Source organism: Talpa europaea (assembly GCF_964194135.1).
Source record: "Talpa europaea genome assembly, chromosome: 14".
Lineage (NCBI taxonomy): Eukaryota > Metazoa > Chordata > Mammalia > Eulipotyphla > Talpidae > Talpa > Talpa europaea.
Window position 1 is genome coordinate 92,383,015 of NC_140082.1, and position 19,641 is coordinate 92,402,655.

General features: G+C 50.8%; 1 protein-coding gene across 1 annotated transcript in view; it reads left to right on the plus strand.

Annotated features, from left to right (window-relative positions):
- Positions 1–1,398: 1,398 nt before the first annotated feature.
- Positions 1,399–19,641, plus strand: part of BLM (BLM RecQ like helicase) — a gene marked incomplete at its 3' end in the record, with an annotated part of 42,397 nt that continues 24,154 nt past the window's right edge. Inside the window, exons 1-11 of the mRNA XM_084254114.1 lie at positions 1,399–1,647; positions 3,370–4,058; positions 4,981–5,140; positions 7,778–7,878; positions 10,730–10,874; positions 11,124–11,158; positions 11,504–11,821; positions 13,432–13,623; positions 16,454–16,572; positions 17,566–17,679; positions 19,414–19,512. Of these exons, the coding sequence (XP_084110240.1) occupies positions 1,550–1,647; positions 3,370–4,058; positions 4,981–5,140; positions 7,778–7,878; positions 10,730–10,874; positions 11,124–11,158; positions 11,504–11,821; positions 13,432–13,623; positions 16,454–16,572; positions 17,566–17,679; positions 19,414–19,512 (2,070 nt within the window). The 5' untranslated portion in view covers positions 1,399–1,549. The remainder of the gene's footprint in view (positions 1,648–3,369; positions 4,059–4,980; positions 5,141–7,777; positions 7,879–10,729; positions 10,875–11,123; positions 11,159–11,503; positions 11,822–13,431; positions 13,624–16,453; positions 16,573–17,565; positions 17,680–19,413; positions 19,513–19,641) is intronic.

The window sequence follows — 19,641 nt, forward strand, 5'->3', positions numbered from 1 at the left end:
TAGTGTTCTCACCTCACGCTTAGGTCAGGTGAACTGCAGAGGTGTTTCTTTTTTTAAAGATTTATTTTTATTTATTTATTTATACAAGCACTGGGCACAGTCAGAAGCGCGGGAGGGGGAGAGAATCCACCAGAGCCAGAGCGGGAAGCAGAGCAGGCAGAAGGACCGAGGTACACTGCTGAGGGGAGCAGCGGGCGGCAGGAGAGGGCAGCGGGCAGCAGGAGAGGGCAGCAGGGGACCGAACCGGCGCTGCAGAGGCTGCGGGCAGCCTCGCAAACCCAGCTCAACCGCTGCGCCACCGGGGAGGCCCTGCAGAAGTGTTTCTGCTGGGTTTTGTGAAATATGCTTGTGTTCAGGTGGAATTTTGTTAAACTCATAAATTAATTTGCAAAGAACTGTGGTATTTATGTATTAAAATTCTAAGAACATAAAATATGTCTCTATCTGGACCTTTATTTCTCCCGGCAATAGTTGATCATTTTCTTCACATCGTGACGCTATCTTAACTGGTACTTTAATTTTTTCAATCCTATTGGTAATTGAATGACTTTTTAGAATTGTCTCCTCTAGTTAGTTATGAGCGCTCTGTGCGAATGCACTTCACGTTTGTGGACTTATAGTTCTACTTTATTTAACCTCTTTACTGAAGTTTTCATTATCTCTTGTTTTGACTGATTTGCCTTCGGGTTGCGTGGCGTGGAACCACGCTGTCTGCGTGTCCTGATGCAGTTGCCTCTTCTCCTGTTTTTCTTTTCAAATGTTTTTGCATTGGCAAGACTGTCCAGTGTGGGCTGAAAACGGGAGAGTCTGTTTCTGTCCCAACGAGCTTCGTCTTGGCGAGTGTCCTGCCGAAGGCTCTTGGCTGCCGCTGTCCCTGGGGCTGTGCTGTGCGGCGCCCGCTGATGATCGTGATGGCCCTGGATAGCCGCCGGCCTCCTCCGAGGACAGAGGAGTAATGCCTGGTGAGAGAGCTGGACGGGGCCGCATCTAGCATCCAAATTAAGAGGAGACTCCGACGCCTGCAGAGGGTTAGACGCATCCCTGCGTGACGCGGGTGTTGTGTTCATCGCTGGGCGTCAGGAGAGCCTTCAGGAGCCGCGCTTTATGGCAGGTGTGTTTCCGCAATAGCAACGTTTTCGGCCTGGGGATGTGACCAGACTGGTTTTTGTTAATTAAACTAATAAGATGACATGTCATATCCTGCTTCGGCAGAGAATTCAGTTATTTGTTTGGGCTTTGGGTTTGACCCCTGGTTCTCCCTCTACTCCCTGTCCGGCTCCTGTTTGTTCTTCAGGCTTGGGCCATGTTTTGTGAAGCCTTTTCTAATCTTCCCTGTTGTCTCTTGTGCTTATTTTAGCACCGGGGAAAAGCCAGCCATTTTGTTATGTAACTGAGCCTCTGGTTAGTCAAGAGTAGATATTTCGGATGTCACCAGTTGTGAAACTGGTGACAAAAAACTTGCGAGCGCAGCTGGGGCAGCATCGCCCCACGTGCATTCTGCTCACAGCCCAGTCCCTGATGCCCGGCCCTTGCTTCGCTTTTCAGGATCATGGCCACTCTCCCTCAGAACAATCTGCAGGCGCAGCTGGCACGCCATTCAGCCCAGAAACTTCGTGATGTCCTGAGTCTCTCAAAGCCGAGATCTGTGTGAGTATCCTGGCGGGCGCAGTGCTCACAGATGAGGCGTGAGGCCGAGAGGGTCAGTGCTGCCCTACGTTGCAAATAGTGTCCTTTCTGGGTCCTGAGCTGCTCAGCGCCTCTGCCCAGAAGCCCATAACCCTTACTCAGTGACGTATTGAGTGAGTAAATAATGAATTTGTAAACTTCCCAGAAAAACAGCTTATAAGGAAACAGAGTTCTTCAGTTCTGTTTTCTCCAAGTTAGACTCCAAACTCCGCCCAATAACATCTAGTAATAACATATGACTCACCGGGCCCTTGCCAGGTTCTGGACACTGTTGCAGGTGCTTTTAAGGCCACATTGACCTCATGTCACTCAGTCCAGCGAGTGTCTGCTCTTGCCCCTTTGTTTGTCCTCCCCGCTCTGCGGAGCTGGTGGCTTTTATCTGGTTTTCCCCATAAAACTTCCATGAGAGTAGCTAACATGTAGCCACATTTGAGTCTCTAGTTCTTTTTAGTTATGCTCTCCCCTCCCTCTTGAGGTGCTATTAATCAAAGACGACCAGCCTGAGAACGAAAGCAGGGGAACAGCCTGGATGTTCTCAAAACGGCGTGATTAACCTCTGAGAGGGAAGGCTCCCAGCATGCAATGTCTAGTTCAAGTTACCATGTAAATTTTTTTTTAATTATTTATTTATTTATACAAGCACTGGGTATAGTCAGAAGCGCGGGAGGGTGAGAGAATTCACCAGAGCCAGAGCGGGGAGCAGAGCAGGCAGAAGGACCAAAGTACACTGCTGAGGGGAGCAGCGGGCGGCAGGAGAGGTCTGCACGCCATGCGGGACCCTCCTCCGGTGGCTGGGGAGCAGCCGGGGATTGAACCGGCGCCGCAGAGGCCACGGGCAGCTTCGCAACCCAGAGCTCAACTGCTGCACCACCGGGGAGGCCCGTTACCATGTAAATTTTAAAATTAGAGTGGGAGATAGAGTCTTTGCTCATTTGTGAAACAAGAAAGTAAGTCGTGACATAAATCTGTCCCAAAATTTAGAGTTTTGTTGGGTAAATTGGTGTTTGTTTTTTTTTTTAATTTTTATATTCCCCATACAATTGCAACCCCCTTATTTTGACCCCATTCCCACCTTTCCCCGCCCCCCCCACCCCCATAGAGTGTCTCTGGTTCATAGTTGTTTGTGGATTTTGATATTTTCTTTCTTATAGTTATTCTTTTTCCTGGTCCCTTATTTAGGTTTTCTAGATTCCTGCTATGAGTGAGACCATCCGATATTTTTCTTTTTCTTTCTGGCTTATTTCGCTGAGCATGATCCCTTCCAGCGCCATCCATGTTGCTGCAAATGGCATGCGTTTATCTTTTTAGAATGCTGAGTAATATTCCATGGTGTATATGGACCCCATCTTCTTGATCCAGTCATCTGGTTTTGGGCATTTGGGCTGTTTCCAAAGCTTAGCTATTGTAAACAGTGCTGCTGTAAACATAGGGGTGCAGGTGCTCTTTGGAATTGATGTTTCTGTGTCCTTTGGGTAAATACCTAGGAGTGGAATCGCTGGATCCTATGGAAGCTCTATATTTAGTAGGTCCAGAAATCTCCACACAGCTCTCCATAGTGTTTGGACCAGTGTGCACTCCCACCAGCAGTGCAGGAGAGTTCCTTTTCCTCCACATCCTCGCCAGCATTTCATTGGTGGGTTTTTTAAAAATTCATCTAATTTCTGTTTTTTGATTATTTTTCAGAGGTTTCACTTTTAGAAAGAAAATATCTTCAGGCAATGATGCATCTGTAACTCGTGTGTCAGTGGCAAAAACACCTGTGTTAAGTGATAAAGACGTTAATGTGACAGAGGCCTCTCCCGTCAGTGAACCTTCACCCTACACCACAAAGCAGCAGACGAGGATCAGTGACTTTAAAAATGCCCCAGCAGGACAGCAAACCTCAAAACCTTTCCAGCCAGGTTCATGGCAGGTTCCACAGGAAGGTTTATGTACCACCCAGAACACACCAGTTACGCAAGAGTCCCGCCATTCTGCTTTCAAGAAATTAGAATTTAGTTCTTCATCAGATTCTTTTATTGCCACTGAGGACTGGGATGATATGGACGACTTTGACACCTCTGGAAATTCAAAAGCCTTTGTCACGCCACGCAGAAATCCCTTTGTCAGAGTAAGCACTGCCCAGAAGTCAAAAAAGTCTAAGAGAAAGTGTCTAAACTCACAGCTTCAGAAAGCCGATGTGGCCAAGGCTGATCCAGCTCCTCCCTCCTCTGAAAGTCAGCAGGCCTGTGTGCCCCGGGAGCAGATGGGCGACTCTGGTGGGCCGGGTAGGTCTGTCATCTACGTTGATGACGCCCCCAGCCCCCAAGAGTTTGTGGACGAAGATACTCAGGAAAGTCACTCTTTCAAAACTCTCTTGGGAGAGGAAAGAGGTAAACATTATTTCATCTTCACCTCAATATCTGTATCTGTCTGTTCACGGTTTGCTGCTGGAGCCCAGCAGAAGGGAGTCCTTGGGCCGGGAGGGGCACTGTTAGTCTGTTGGCCACATCCTTGAGGCGGGGCATAGTGGTGAAGCACAGACTATGCTGCTGAGGTGGTTTTCAGATTAACATCAGGGCTAGGTCTGTGACTTTACATGGAAAGAAAATAATGTCCAGAGACTTTAAAATGGCTTCTGAATGGTTGGCTGGCAGATTAGCGATAGAACTGGAAAGTGAAGCCAAATTTTCCCATAATATTTCTTCACGGCTTGCTGCTGCCTGTGTTATGTATACCACGATCCAATCATAATATTAAGGTGCTGGAAGTTGCATCTGCGTTATTTCTGTTTAGGTCTTGTGGCTCTTAGATATCCAGGACCCAAGAGCTGAGTTTTATCCATTCCACACTGGGAGTCAGGAGAATAAAATTTCTGCACACCTGAATTCCCTCAAAGTGACTAGAGAGGACTGGAAAGTGATTGATAACCACAAAACTGTGGTCTGAGTATATGGTTTTCTATTTATGAAGAGAACATTTGGGAAACGATAAATGGGAGAGCAGCAGGTGGCCTTGGGGGGGGACGCGAGTGGGATGCTCTGGGAAAGCTGCTGGCTTAGCCGTCAGACCGCGGTGCTGGGGAGCTGTCAGGCTGATTGTTGCACTTTGACCTTTATTTAAACATGAGTGAAAAACCAAAAAATGAGAGTGCTGGTCTCGAGAGCCCTGGAGTGTGAGTCTCCAGCTCCCAGCCATGTCGAGGAACAAGCGGCGCCGTCTGGGCTGTGCGTGTGGCCTCCAGAGCACATATTCTGCCTGCTCCGGCTCATTAGTTACTAGAATAACCTGTGCTTGTCGACCCTTTCCCTCTAGATGTTCCTGAGAAGAAGAAAAACTTAGAAGAAACAGAATTATGCTCACCTGAGAAATCACCATGTATTGAGCTTGACGACGAGGACAATGTAGACTTTGTGCCCCCTTCTCCCGAGGAAGGAGTGACTTCTGCTTCTTCCTCCTCTTTAAAATGCGTCAGGTACATGACTCATCGGTGAACGTTGTTGGGGCGGCTGAAAAGACTTCTTCAGTGACGTGGTCTCAGTCCTGCGGATGTTTATTTTATGCTTCTGTTTTATATGCAGATGAAAGTACAATGCCCCCTGACAGTTCATTTTCATTTAGCTGGCAGCATCCTGAAGCTGCGAAGTGCCATCGTGATTAATCACAGAGGGCCTCCAAACAGTTTTATGTAGTTTGTTTTGACATGACACGAAGCATCTTTACTTGGCATAGTCTTAGTGCACTCTCTCTGTTTCCTACCCTGCAGGGTAGGACGGGTCTTTGTAGTTGTCATTTCTTGAACTTCCATAATTTAGTGGCGAGCCAGCGGGTGATGGGAGTTGTTCCGGGAGCGATCCCCTGGCACACAGACAGCCTGACTCGCTGGTGCCGCTGCCGCCACCATTCTTGCCCCAGTGGGCATCACTGGCCGTGCAGGGGAGGGGTGTGTCCTCCACTGATGGCTGGTCCTCTGGTGCCAATCAGACCCCCTGGTTTGTCACCTCAGGAGGAAGGGTGGCGGCGGGAGGGTGTGCACAGAGGTAGTTTCTCTGAGTTTGTGTTTGAACAGGTGTGTTGGGTGTTTGAAGAGCAGGAAGGCTGAAGCTGATTACTGTTTGATGAACAAACTAGGAAAACTAAGCCCCCTGTTCCTCTTCCCCTAACGAGCCAAACGTTTCTTTATCTGTGTTTGTTTGTTTTTTTAATTGAGATTTTTTTCTTTTTTTTAAGATTTATTTATTTTTATACAAGAGCTGGGGTACAGGCCAGAGGCACGGGAGGGTGAAAGGATTCACCAGAGACAGAGCAGGGAGCAGAATAGGCAGATGGAGCAGCGGGCACGACAGGAGAGGTCTGCCGTGCCATGTGGGTATCTCCCTGGCCAGCTGGGAATCAAACCAGCGCTGCAGAGGCTGTGGTCAGCTTCACAGCGCTGCACTCAACCGGCTGCACCACCGGGGAGGCCTGTCTGTGTTTTTTATTCCTGCTGTGCCCGTGTTTGATCTCTGCCCTGCTGTGATAAACATGTTACTGTAGTTTTTTATTTTACTTCTCTCTTAACATTTTAGAACACTTTGCACATTGCTCTATAGTCTTTATTTTTTTAAGATTTATTTTTTTTATGCACACAAGAGCTGGGGTGTAGGTCAGAGATGTGGGGGTGAGAGGACTCACCAGAGACAGAATGGGGAGCAGAACAGGTGGATCCACTGAAGTCCACTGCTAAGGGGAGCAGGAGGGAGACAGGAGAGGTCGGCCACACCATGTGGGTCATGGCGGGGGATCAAACTCGTGCTGCAGTGACTGCTGATAGCTTGATAGTGCTGAGACTTTAACCCCTGGGCCACCAGGGAGGCCCTGTAGTCTTAATTCTTTTTAATGGCTGTTTAGTTACTATGTTATCACACCATAATTCACTTTCCTAGACCTTCAGCAATTGGAAAGTGGTTTTCCAAGCTACATTTTCTCTGCATGTTTTTATACCCTCATGTAAATCATAAAACTAAAGCAGAGTTTTCATAAATTATACTTTACACAGTTGAACTCTGTTATATTTTGTTTCTTTTTAAAATGCTGTTTTTGTAATGTCTGGATTAATTTCAGGTATAATGGTTAGATAATATATAACATTAAAGCAAAAGATGTCTTTCTAGTTCTGTTCCTAGGCCTTTTCAGCTGGACCTCAGGGTCCTCCCTCTTCTGTCCCCAAGTCACCTCAGCTTCCTCTCCACTTACGCCCTGATCATAACTAGGGTCCCCCCACCCCTACCTCAGGTAGCAAGTCAGTGGATAATCCAGAAAATGTTGCTAAAAACACAGGTCACTTCCCTAATTATAATGTAGCCTTCTTAAAAAATGATAGAAAGCGTAGGTATTTGTCACTGATTAGGCAAAGGATTGTATCCCTAGACCATGCTTTAGAAAAGTACAGTTGATTCCTGGGAATCAAGTAAATAGAACTGTCTTCTTTATCTCTCCTCAGAGTTTGTCACTTTTCCCAAACCCCTCATCCTAGGATTCCTCCAGTCTCGCCTCCTTAGAGAGTTCTTCTCCATTTCCAGAAAGCATGTCCTGTCTGGATTTCCATAGTTACCTTAAAGTATTTTTTTTTGTATCTGGTCAGAGTGACCAGATTAATTTCTCTCTCTCTCTCTCTCTCTCTCTCTCTCTCTCTCTCTCTCTCTCTCACACACACACACACACACACACAGAAGTCTAGATAAAATGTCTTGGAATCTCAGAAGAGAGATGTAATAGCCAGCTGGTGGCCAAGCCACAGGGAGCGCCTACGCCAGGCAGAGGAGGTGTGACGGGCACGAAGAGGTTGGAGCGGTGGGTTTTCCAAGTTGAGAGAAGAGCTGGTCAAAACCTCTGACGCAGGCGGGGGCTGGAGTGGACGTGGAGGGTGGAAGTGGAGCACCGGAGCCTGGGCCCTGAGCAGGCATGGGCGGAGGGGAGGGGCTCTTGAGATTTGGAAGACCAAGAGGTTTTAGAATAAAAGATACAGAACACTTTTTTCTGTTACGTATTGTCTCTCCTGTCTTGGGAAAATATTTGCGGGAAAGTTAGACATTTGGCCTAATCTTTGCCATGATCGCTTTTCCTTTTGCAGTATCTTGAAGGACCACGACACTTCTGAGGACGAGAGGGATGGGCCCAGCACGCGGGAGGACACGCTGCCAACTGAGAGGGTGACCCTGCATCCATCTGACGGTGAGGCCGGCACGCGCCGTGACAGTACAGAGCACTTCGCAAGGCCACGCCTCGGCTGCTTGTGCGGACAGTCAGGCGTGTTGCTAAGCTGTGCAGTGCTGGGGCGGCAGCCTCGGCCCCTGGTTGGCAGGCGCTGACAGCCCTTTGGAAGCTCTGGCATGCACGTTGCGCCCAGGTGTCCCCCGTTTCCTGAAAACACCGCTTGTCAGGAACAAGTTGGTGCAGCGTGGCTGCCTTCCTGGCCCGCTCCCGCGTGTGCCCCTGCACGCCGTCACGGTTCTCCACATCTCTGCCCTGCGCTGGGGTCTTGGTGTCCATTTGAAGCTTAATGCTGTCTTGCTCTGTTTCCAATTCTTTCCTACACTTTCTGTCAAGCGTCTGGCAGAAATAACCCAGTAGCCACAACGGACTGCAGAGCCGCAGCCCTGCCCTGCTCCTGATGTGGGGCCTCCTGTGTCTGGGTTGGGTCTTTGAGTTTCCTGTCATCTGTTCATTTTTTCTCTTTCAGACACTCTTCCCTTTCAGGCTCTTCGACCCCCACTGTCTCTTTCCTCTTTCCCAGCTCTTGCTTTTCCACTTTTGGGGGACTTCCTCAATTTTGACTCTTGTGGCATTTTCTTCTTCTCATGACGGCCCCACGTGGCGCTGCGCCCGGACACAGGCTTGTCATTTCTGTTGACCTTGGCCTCGGGTAGTGGTGGTCGTGCCAGGTTGTCATGTCCCCGGTGCTGCTCCTGCACTGACAGTCCCCCGCTGCTTCCACGTCATGACACAGTGTCACCACATGGTGGGTGGGGCAAGGCCAGAGCACGGCAGTGTCACTAGAGGCCTGCCCCTTGGCTGACCCCTCCATTTCACCTCTTGTGTTCGGGGTCAGAGTCACCCCAGACCACCTTCCTTCTCTTGGTCACGGGATGCAGAAGACCTGGCACGCGCGTCCAGAGGCTCTGAGGGCCTGGGGCGTGTGCTTGTGCCTATGGGGCCTTCTGCCCTGTCCCCCTTGCTGCGCAGCCCTCGGGGTCAAGATAAAGGACCTTGTGCGCTTAAGCAAGTGGGCCTGCCGCCGTCGCCGGCCTAATCCGTGCAAAGAAGGAAATCCACTTAGCGCAGCTGGGTTGTTCTTGTGAACGCTAGCTCTGTAATCACTTCCTCTCCCTAGGGCACACAAAGCCACTATTTGTTGCCATGTTCTAGAATTTTACCTTGACTTAACATCAAGATCACCTGCCTATAGCTTTTGGCGATTGCGTTAGATTGTTTTGAACACGAGAACAATGTTGGCCTGTCTCTCTCGCGGCGGCTCCGGCCCTCGGCGCCTCCCATCTCGGCGGGGTCTTGCTGTGGTTTCCTTTGTGTCCTGAGGGGTCATCTCTGGACAAGGAGGCTGGAGTGTCTCCTCTCGGCCTCGCCTGCCTTTCCCTTCCTTCAGGCCATTGGATAGTCTCCTCTTTCTAACCTGACGCCCGTCCTCCCGCGGGGAAAACACAGAGAATAGGAATTCGACAGCTCCACCCTCACCGCCCCCCGACCTCCTGTGCCTGGTGATGGCCGTCCCAGTGATGGTCCCGCGTCCTCCCAGAGGGCCTTGTTCCTGCCCTGTCCTGTGCACCCCTGGCTGGCCCTCTCGTCTCCCTGGACCTGTCCACTGCCCCCCCTCTTTAGCCACTTCCCAGCAGCCTCGCTGTCTCCTGAACATTTTGTTCCCTGACCTCCCCAGTTGTCTCCTGGGGACACCGCTCCCTCTGCAGCCCCCGAAATGGCGGTTTTCTCCCTAGGCCTTGGGCCCTGGAGGTGGAGCGGACATCTTCCTCACCTCCCTTCTTCCCCCCAGTCACTTGTTTTCTTTCCTTCATCTCAAGCCCCCACCCCTTGGTTACCTCTTGGTTATGTGAATAAGTCCCAAGAAAATGTGGGGTGGGCGGGCTGGATTCAGAGGCGCTCATCTGTCATCGGAGTTGCACACTCACGCCTGCTCTCCTCCCCCTGTACCGCCTCACTCCATCTCCTCCCCGTTCAGTCTGGCTGTCTTCTGCTTCCCTGTGCAGGGTGGCCAGGATGACAGAGGCCACCTGCAGCCTGCCCAGCTGTTGAAGAGGGGTCCTCTTGTCTGGTTCAGTCAGGAAGATCCTGGGCCTGATTCTCCCAGGGCTGCCCCCATCAGATGCCCGCCGAGGGGCTGGGGCCGTGCCGCTGGCAGTGAGGCCAGGCCGGCCAGAGCCACGTGCGGGGTCCTCAGCCATCGGTCTTCATGATGCACTCCGTGAGACTGACACCTGCAGTTAGGAAACGATCAGGGTAAATTGACAGAATTTCACATCTTCCAACAACCTGGGTTATCCTAAGAGAAATAATAGGAATTAGCGTGAAGTTAAATGATCGCATAGTTCCGTGCCCTCATGATACAGAACAGAGATAACCTGATGTCACATTATCTCACAGGCAGATAATCAGACAACCTATGACTTGGTTTTAAACTATTTCCAATTTTAGGGCCTCCCCTGGTGGCGCAGCGGTTAAGCGCTGGGCTGCGAAGCTGCCCGCAGCCTCTGCAGCGCCGGTTCGATCACCGGCCGCCAGGTGAGGGTCCCACATGGCGCGCAGACCTCTCCTGCCGCCCGCTGCTCCCCTCAGCAGTGTACTTCGTCAGTCTGCCTGCTCTGCTGCCCGCTCTGTCTCCAGTGAATTCTCTCACCCTCCTGCGCTTCTGACTGTGCCCAGTGCTTTGTATAAATACATAAATCTTTAAAAAAAAAAAAAAAGATTTAAAAAATAAATAGACTATTTCCAATTTTACATGCATGACTCAGAATCCCTAAGTCTTTTTGTTTCAAGGAGACACACTAATGCCACCATGACTTTGCAGCTGGACCGACGCACCTCTGCCCGGAGCTTCTCCTGGTGATGGGCCGCATCTGTGAGCTGGTGGACGCCGTCCCTGCTGACGCGCTGCGGGCCTTGCCATGCGGGCCCCAACTGCTGCAGCAGCGGGATCTCAGGTACCTCCTCACCTCTCCTGGGCCAGGTCTGGTTGTCCCTCTGCCTCTCCTCGCCTGGCAAGGTCGCCAGGCAGCCTGGCCGGGAAACTGCGCGGGCCAGTCTCCGGCCAGATTGGCACTCTAATTCTGAGATTAAGGAAAAGAAACTGTATTTAGCCATGATTTTTGATTGGGACAATAACTAAAGATCTACCTGGAGCCTCCACTGTCAGCTTTCACAATGAGTGTCGCCCTTTTGTTCCCCTCCAGGAGGAAGCTCCTCGCGGGCGCCAAGTCCAACGTGGGTGATGCTGGCGCCCTCGGCCCAGAGTGGCCATGGCAGCCTGGCTCATGTGGCCACCGAGTGGACAACGTGGCTTCTGTTTCCTTGCCTTACACACTCGCAGAGGGGGATTCCTGTCCCGCTGGGACTTCAGTTCAGGGGCTCGATTTTGCACACCTGCCCTCAACCTCCTTTTCTGCCGGCGAATGTTCAGTGGCCTCGGTCTTGGGGCCAGCGGCCTCAGGCACCACAGGGGGCGCCGCTGAGAGTGCAGCGCTCAGCTCCCGTGGGTGGCAGCCCTGGGCGGGCAGCCCCAAGACTGACACTCCAAGGGTAGACAGACAAACTGAAAACCCTTATTTCCCAGGCAAGGTTCTCACCAGCACGGCTGTAAAACATCCGAACAAACACCAGGCTCCCCTTGCTGACACAGACAGGGGGGGCCGTGGCCCCCATGACATCGATCATTTCCATATAGATGACTTTGACGATGATGACGAGGACTGGGAAGATATAATGTGTAATTTGGCCTCTGGCAAGTCCTCCACAGCTGCCTATCAAGCGGTTAAGGAAGGTCGGCCCGTTAAGTCATTATCAGAAAGACTTTCAGCCAAGACGAACTGTCTGCCGGTGGCATCTACTGCTCAATATCAGAACTCCTCAGCATCGATTCACAATTGCCCCGGTAAGTCCTCAGCCCCGAGTACGTGTGGGTTACCCAGAAACAAGACCGTCCAGAATGGGCGTTGGATCAGAAAAGCCACAGCAAGTCACCATTCCCAGAAAGCCACTTTGTTTCTATGCAAATTTCTCCTGATAATATGAATTACAAATCACAATTTCAAAAGTGAGTTGCTCTTTTGTTTCCGTAGCAGCTGTAGTTTTATAAAATGTGTAATTATAACCTATTGTAGTAAAGCTCCAAAGTCATCACAAATGTGCTTTGACTTTAAATTAGCATTTTTTAGTTTCTAAAACAATAAAGCTCCTGAAGCCCAAGTTTTTACTGATTTTGGGGGGGGGGGTGGGCAAAAAAACAAAGCTGAATTTATGTTAAAAAAGTAATTGTGCATTTTTCAAGCTCTAGATTGCTGAGAACCGATTTATAGATAGGTTTTGTGTCCGAAAATATTAAAATATGGGACCATCAGAGGGCCGATTTATTTAAGAAATAAATTTCTTAAATCAATTTATTTTTCTTGGCCGGAGTCCGTGAAGCCATCATTTTTATGGCATGTCCACTTGTCTCGTTCTGCATCAGGTTCCAGTAAGATGCAGGCGAATCACGAGGAGCGGCTGCCCCTGGGCACTCACACTTAAGGGAGTTTTTGGAGGAGTGAAATTAGTCATTGTTAAGACCGCGGAGAAAAGCAAAATTAATTTTAAAACCTGACATCAGCACTATCAAGTCCTCAACGTGTTTTTAAGTGAAACAACTTTATATGTGTAAGGGCTTAGCAGCACAGCCCTCCCTGTTTTGCCGTTGGTGACTTAATACCACGGACTGTTCTCGCAGTTGTGCTGTTGACCTTTAAACTCACCGTTAATGGATTTATTTTTGTATCACGTTAGAATGTGTCATGCTTGATGCTCGCAATTATCTTTGAGCCAGTTGAGTGTTGGGGCTCAGGTAGCTGCTGTGCTGGCCCCTCACCCCCTGCAGCAGCGGGGTTGCCACAGTGAAGTCACAGGGATGGGGGACATGAGAGACGTTGGAGGAGGATCAGGAACTCTCAGGCCCCATGACTGGGAAGCCGCGACCCCAGTCACACAAGCAGGTCACGGAGGCACAGGCAGGCCTGGAGGAAAGCAGAGGAGGCTGTTTAAGGCTTGGGTTTTATGTGTGGAGGAGTCATCCAGGTACGAGCCTCTTGCCCACCTGGAGGTGCACGCAGCACTGGGGTTGAGGGGGTGCGGTTGTTCCCAAGGACTGGACAGGTCCTGCGCTTGCAGGGGACGCCGGGCACCACAGGACTAGGAAGATGACACAGGCATGTCTAAAGGCGCTGAGGTTCTAAGGGCAGGTGGGGGGTCCGGAACCAGGAAGGCGGGTTTCAAGGGAGCAGGAAACCCACCTTGAAGGTCAGGGGAGAGGGGGAAGGAGGGAAGACATGGCAGTCGTGGGTGCTGCAGAAGATTCGCGGCAGGACTTGACCAGGAGTCTCAGGGCCTTGAGGGTTAAGGGGGGAGGTGCTGCCATAGGCGCGAGTCTGATGTTGCAGCGCAGGGGTGAGAGCTTGGGCTGGCTCTTTGGGTGGACTCACTGATTTTTCTTCACATTGATTATTTTCTCAGACAAGTTGGCACAAAATTTAGCACCCAAAAATCTGAAACACCAGCGTTTCCAGAGTCTTAGTCTTCCTCATACGAAAGAAATGATGAAGATTTTTCATAAAAAATTTGGCCTGCATAACTTCAGAACCAATCAGCTGGAGGCCATCAACGCCGCGCTGCTGGGCGAAGACTGCTTCATCTTGATGCCCACGGGTATGTATTTTTAGGGCGGCGCTGGCAGCAATCCATCGGCAGATGTTACATGCAAGCCTGTGGTGCAGCGCAGGAGACACCCACGTCTCGTTGCTGTTGCTCAGCGACCTTTGACCCTCATGCCACAAGCGCGAGCCTCAGGCCTCTTGGAGTTGTTGACGAGAGCATTTATGGGCCTGTAGGATTTCAGCCCCAAACTCATGGTGCTGATTGATCTGGAATTTTTTCTTTGGGAATTTTCCTCTTTTCTATTCCAAATTAGACTGGAACGCGAACAGGAGGTCCCTGTTGGAGCCCATGGCCGTTTCTGCGGGCTTAGCCCGGCGGTGTGGGCGGTAGCCTGCTGCACCTGGAGCGCGGGCCGCAGCCAGCTCAGCCTCTCCGGGGCTGTGAGCCGAGCAAGGCCGTCCGCTCCCTCGCCAGCGCAGGAGGATGAAAAGCAAGCTGTGCGGCGAGGGCGGTCCAGGGAAGCGTGTGAGTGGTGCTGTCTCACCAGCTTTGGAGCGGCCGGGCCGTGCGCTGCCTGCGGTGGCCCGTGGTCTTGCCGTTGGCATTAGAGAGCAGGTGGGATGGGCAGCTTGGAGGCTTGGGGCCTCAGCTCCTCGCTGTCCCCCTGCTGTGACCTGCGCATTGAGTTGTTGCCCTCACTATTAAGTGTCGTCAAGGGGGCACCTGAGTTTTTTCAAACTGACTTGAAAAGTTTGCCAATCACCCGGCAGTTTCTGCTCACCCCAGCGTGGTTTTGCAGAGCTGAAGTGGGAAAGGTTCTGGTGGCCGTGTGGCCCATGTTTTCAGGACTTCCCCGGCCCTTGGGGCGTCAGAGAGCCATGCTTGAACACTCCCCCACCCCACCCCCGTTCCAACCTCTTGATTTATAGCTAAAGATTCCAAATAAGGCTTCTTTAAGACCCCCCCCCCCAAAAAAAAAAACCAAAAAAACTGCTTTTGTATAAACCGCTAAAATCCAGCACATCGAGTTGGGGTGAACAGTGCATGGGAGACTAACTGGTCTGGGGAGGTTCGGTGCCTGTTGAGCGGGGGGCAGACACTGGGACATGGCACCTGCTCTTCCCTGGTTGTTTACAGATAGATCCCAATGAAGCGTGCTCCCCACACGTGCAGAAATGAAGGAATGTGGTGTACAGTTGAAACAAACGTTTTGAAGTCTTAAGAAGTGCCTGGCACAGGCCTCCCCCATGCCCGAACGGTGACGTTGGAATTGTCATTCTAGTTGTCACTGAGTGTTTTGCTGCTTGTTTTGTCATTTTGAACCAGAGAGGTCTTGGCTTTGAGAGATAAATATATGAGGTTTCAACGTCCTCTTCAGCTTCCATTTATAGACACAAATGCAGTTCTACCCTTTTGTTTGGAAGGTGGGTTGGGAATGTTGCCTTACTGATAAGAGAGCTAGGAACGAGGGCTTGGTGACTCAGCAATAAAGGTTCATACCGGTGGTTTCAAAAGCCTGAGAGTCGAAGGTGCCCTTTGGCATGGTCAACCTCCAGACCATGTTCACTGTGTCCTTTAGTGTATCTTTGTCACATTTAAATCCTTTAAAAATTAAACGTTGGGCCTCCCCTGGTGGCACAGGCAGTTGAGCACTGCGCTGTGAAGCTGTCCACAGCCTCTGCAGCGCGGGTTCGATCCCGGCCGGCCGGCGAGGGTCCCACATGGCGCAGCAGACCCCTCCTGCCTCGCCCGCTGCTCCCCTCAGAGTCTATTTCGGTCAGGTCTTCCTGTTCTGTTCCCCGCTCTGTCTCTGGTGGATCCTCTCACCCTCCCACGCATCTGGCCTGTACCCCAGTTCTTGTATAAATAAATAAATCTTTAAAAATTTTTTTAAATTAAAAATAAATAAAAATTAAATGTCATACAAAAGAACTGTTTTAATCCCGTGCCTTGATGACGAGAGCACCCCGTACCGTGTCTGGATTTCCAAGTGGACGTAGAGAGCGTATCTGTTGCATGTGCGTTTCCTGCCAGAGTTTTCCTTTCGCACTCGTGTGCCTGTTGGTGTCGGAAAGATCGTTGTGACACGTTGAAATCGTCTAAATATCTTGGCTTATTTGAAGGTGGCACGGGTCGGCTCCCTGGGGATGTCCCTGGCGTCCTGTTGTTTATTTATTTTTTAAAGATTTGTTTATGTATTTATACAGGCACTGGGTACAGTCAGAAGCGCGGGAGGGTGAGAGGATTCACCAGAGCCAGAGCGGGGAGCAGAGCAGGCAGAAGGACCGAAGGACACTGCTGAGGGGAGCAGCGGGCGGCAGGGGAGGTCTGCGCGCCATGTGGGTCACTCCCTGGCCGGGGATCAAACTCACGCTACAGTGGCTGCGGACAGCTTTATAGTGCTGTGACTTATCCCCTTGCACCAGCAGGAAGGCCCCCCGCCGCCACTGCATCATTCTTTTTTTTTTTTCTTTTCTTTTTTAAAGCAAAGGTATTTTTTTTTTTTTTTAAAGATTTATTTATTTATTTATTTATACAAGCACTGGGTACAGTCAGAAGCGCGGGAGGGTGAGAGAATTCGCCAGAGCCAGAGCGGGGAGCAGAACAGGCAGAGTGACGAAATTCACACTGCTGTGGGGAGCAACGAGCGTGGCAGGAGAGGTCTGTGCGCCATGGGGGACCCTCCTCCGGTGGCCGGGGAGCAGCCGGGAATAGAACCGGCACTGCAGAGGCTGCGGGCAGCTTCACAACCCAGCGCTCAACCGCTGCACCACCAGGGAGGCCCCGTCCTGCTGTTTAATACGTCACCTGTGATTTACCTTCTGACTGTGGCCTCCGTGCACAGACAGGCCTTGCAGATGTTCTGCATCGTCTCTTCCAGGAGGAGGCAAGAGTCTGTGTTACCAGCTGCCAGCCTGTGTGTCTCCCGGGGTCACTGTCGTCATCTCTCCCTTGAGGTCACTGATTGTCGATCAAGTCCAGAAGCTGACTTCCCTGGACGTGAGTAAAGCCGGACCCGAGCAGCGGTATCGAGAGGGCTCATGAAAACAGGACCTACAGACAGTTATGTCTCGTCCTGGATATCCATTTAGATTAAACAGGTCATGAATTCTAAAATTCAAGCATAGACGGTGCATTTGGTTGTGTATGTAAGCACAAGTCTGAAAACCCTGACACGTTTAACTTTTGTCTTTCAACTGATTTTACTCTAGTGGAAAATAGTAAGCACTTTTCATGCGTACTATGCTGATGTAAATTTTGGACTCACAAGAGTTTCTTTTCCTTTTTTTTTTTTTTTTTTTTTTGGTGGGACCCTCGCCGGCGGCCAGGGAACAAACCGGCGCTGCAGAGGCTGCAGGCAGCCTCGCAGCCCAGCGCTCAACCGCTGCACCACCAGGGGAGGCCCAAGTTTCTTTGCTTTTTATTGGTGCTCCCCACTTGACGTCTTAAAATGCGTGAACTTGCCTGTGCACACGTTCTTTCTTCCTGGCTGGGTGAAGGAGGTTGTGTTTGTGTCCTGTTACTCCTGCATGTTGTGGCTGAAGGGGACTGGTTTTCAGCTAGGCGCCCCCACCCCTTAATAAAACCCCTGGTTTGCGTTTCCCCCAAGAACATCTCTGTGCAGCCATGGCGGCCTTTGCTGCGCATGCTTGAGGCACAGCCCCGTGGTCCTGCACGTCCGCCCACTCAGGACGAGCGTGGCCCCACGGGCTGGCCTGCCGACTCCACTCACCTTACTGACCGGCAGGAGAGCAGGGAGCACAGGCAGCCAGGAAAGGGGCATGAATAGACACTGGGGAGAGTGCTCTGAGGTAGGCTTGTGTCCTGAACATTTGTTCTTTTATCATATTGAGAAATAGCAATAATAAGTCGCTATTTTCTTTGACAGGTTTGATGAGTGACTTATGTAATATTTATAAAACCTAAGGATAAATATAAGCTTATGTCAGACTAACATATAAAACTTAACATTGTTGATTACTTTGTGCTTAGATTCCAGCAACATATCTTACTGGTGATAAGACTGACTCGGAAGCTACAAGTATTTATCTCCAATTATCGAAAAAAGACCCAATTATAAAGCTTCTGTATGTTACTCCAGAGAAGGTTTGTATCTATATCATTATCTTAAAATACTAAATATCTTAAAATACTAAAGCCCACAAGAGCACGTACATTTTTATATTTGGACTTCATATTTTCACTTGATGTCACTTTGTACTATGACACGTTCCGGTGGGCCTCGCCGAGGGCGGGCATGTGGGCACTCCCACCTAAGCTCTGCTGTGTAGCACAGAGAACTCATGTGTAACTTCCTCCCGGAAGCCAGATGCTGCCAATAAGTCACAGGCATGATGTCCTTTTAATCCTAAAACTTCGCTGTGCATTTCCCCAAAACAAGGTAGACTGTAAAATTTCGGTCCTGTTGTCAGAATCAGAAGGTGCTCGTTGGTGTAGCAGCATCACGTGGCCGGAGGCCTTACTCTGATTTCACTTGTCCTGGGCCTGAGTTGCCTTTCTGGCAGGGCTGCAGCCCCATCATATGTTGCTTTCACAGTTAGGGCAGCTAAACCACCTTTAAACCGTTGCTTTCTCTGTCTTTCATTGGGACGCCTTGCGGACGGAGGCCACTGTGCTGAGGGCCGTCCCCACCTGAGTTCCTCTGATGTCCCCTGATGGCCAGTCAGGGTTCATCTGGGCGGGGCCATCTCGGGGGTCCTGGCCGGGGCTGGGCTGTGCCTCCACCACGAGCTGGTGACGCTACTTGACTTGGGTCACCAGTTGGCGGGGTGTCCACCAGGCTTCTCCCCTGTGAAGAGCTCTATTTTGCCTTTGTCATCGATGGGCATCCTCAGTTGTGGGGTGCAGTAAGGCTGAGTGTCCTCCACGCCAGACTTATAGGAGACCAGTCACCCCAAGTCGGCCCCTGGACCGGTCATCACTGCAGAAGGGGCCGTTCTGATGAGGGGGCACTGCTGTCGGAAGGGCTTCCCCTCTCCCCCGTGAGTTTACTGACGTCAGCATGAAGTCGTGCCATCAGTGGGTGCCATCGTTTATGTATTTTTGATGTTCTGATATCATCCCTGATGGGGAGCTCTGTGACGCTGGCTTCTGTGTCCTTTTGACATGTTCTTGTTGGGACAGAGGTGTCAGGTGTGGTCATTGCTCCTGGGGCTTCACTGCTGTGGTCCTGTCAGGGCCAGAGCTGTAGGATTTAAGCACGTGTGTGTATCTGTGTGCTTCCCCCAAGCCACTTGCACGTACATGACACACACCCGGAACCCTCTTCTAGATGTAAACATAGGTGGCTTTCAGATAAATTGAGGAAGAAAAAGCCCTAGACTCCCTCCCGACTGTGGGTGAGCCTGCTAGGACGTCTGAGTTCCCTCTTCTTTACTTTTGCTGACTCTCTTCATAGACTGAAATGAGAACCAATTTTATGTAGCGCTTTTAATGCAGTTTAAGTTGTCATAGAATTTAAAGAGAGCAGAGTCCTTAAGGTGAGGTGGTCCGTGGTTTTTTTTTTTTTTTTTTTTTTTTAAGATTTATTTATTTATACAAGCACTGGGTACAGTCAGAAGCGCGGGAGGGTGAGAGGATTCCCCAGAGCCAGAGCGGGGAGCAGAGCAGGCAGAAGGACGGAAGGACACTGCTGAGGGGAGCAGCGGGCGGCAGGAGAGGTCTGCGCGCCGTGTGGGACCCTCCTCCGGTGGCCGGGGATTGAACCAGCACTGCAGAGGCTGCCGGCAGCTTCGCAACCCAGAGCTCAACCGCTGCGCCACCAGGGGAGGCCAGGTGTCTTGTGTTTAAAACGTCTGGTCACAAACATTCCTGCTCCAGGTCTGTGCGAGTAACAGGCTGGTGTCCACTCTGGAGAACCTGTATGGGAGGAGGCTGCTTGCCCGCTTTGTCATCGATGAGGCACACTGTGTCAGCCAGGTAAGGCCAGCTCTCCCGCCAGCCGAGCCCCATGTGTGCGTGCGTGCGTGTGCGTCCGTGCGCGTGCATGTGCATCTGCACCACCATAGAAAAGCTCAGTGAACTGTTTTGCTGTTTCACTAAAGAATA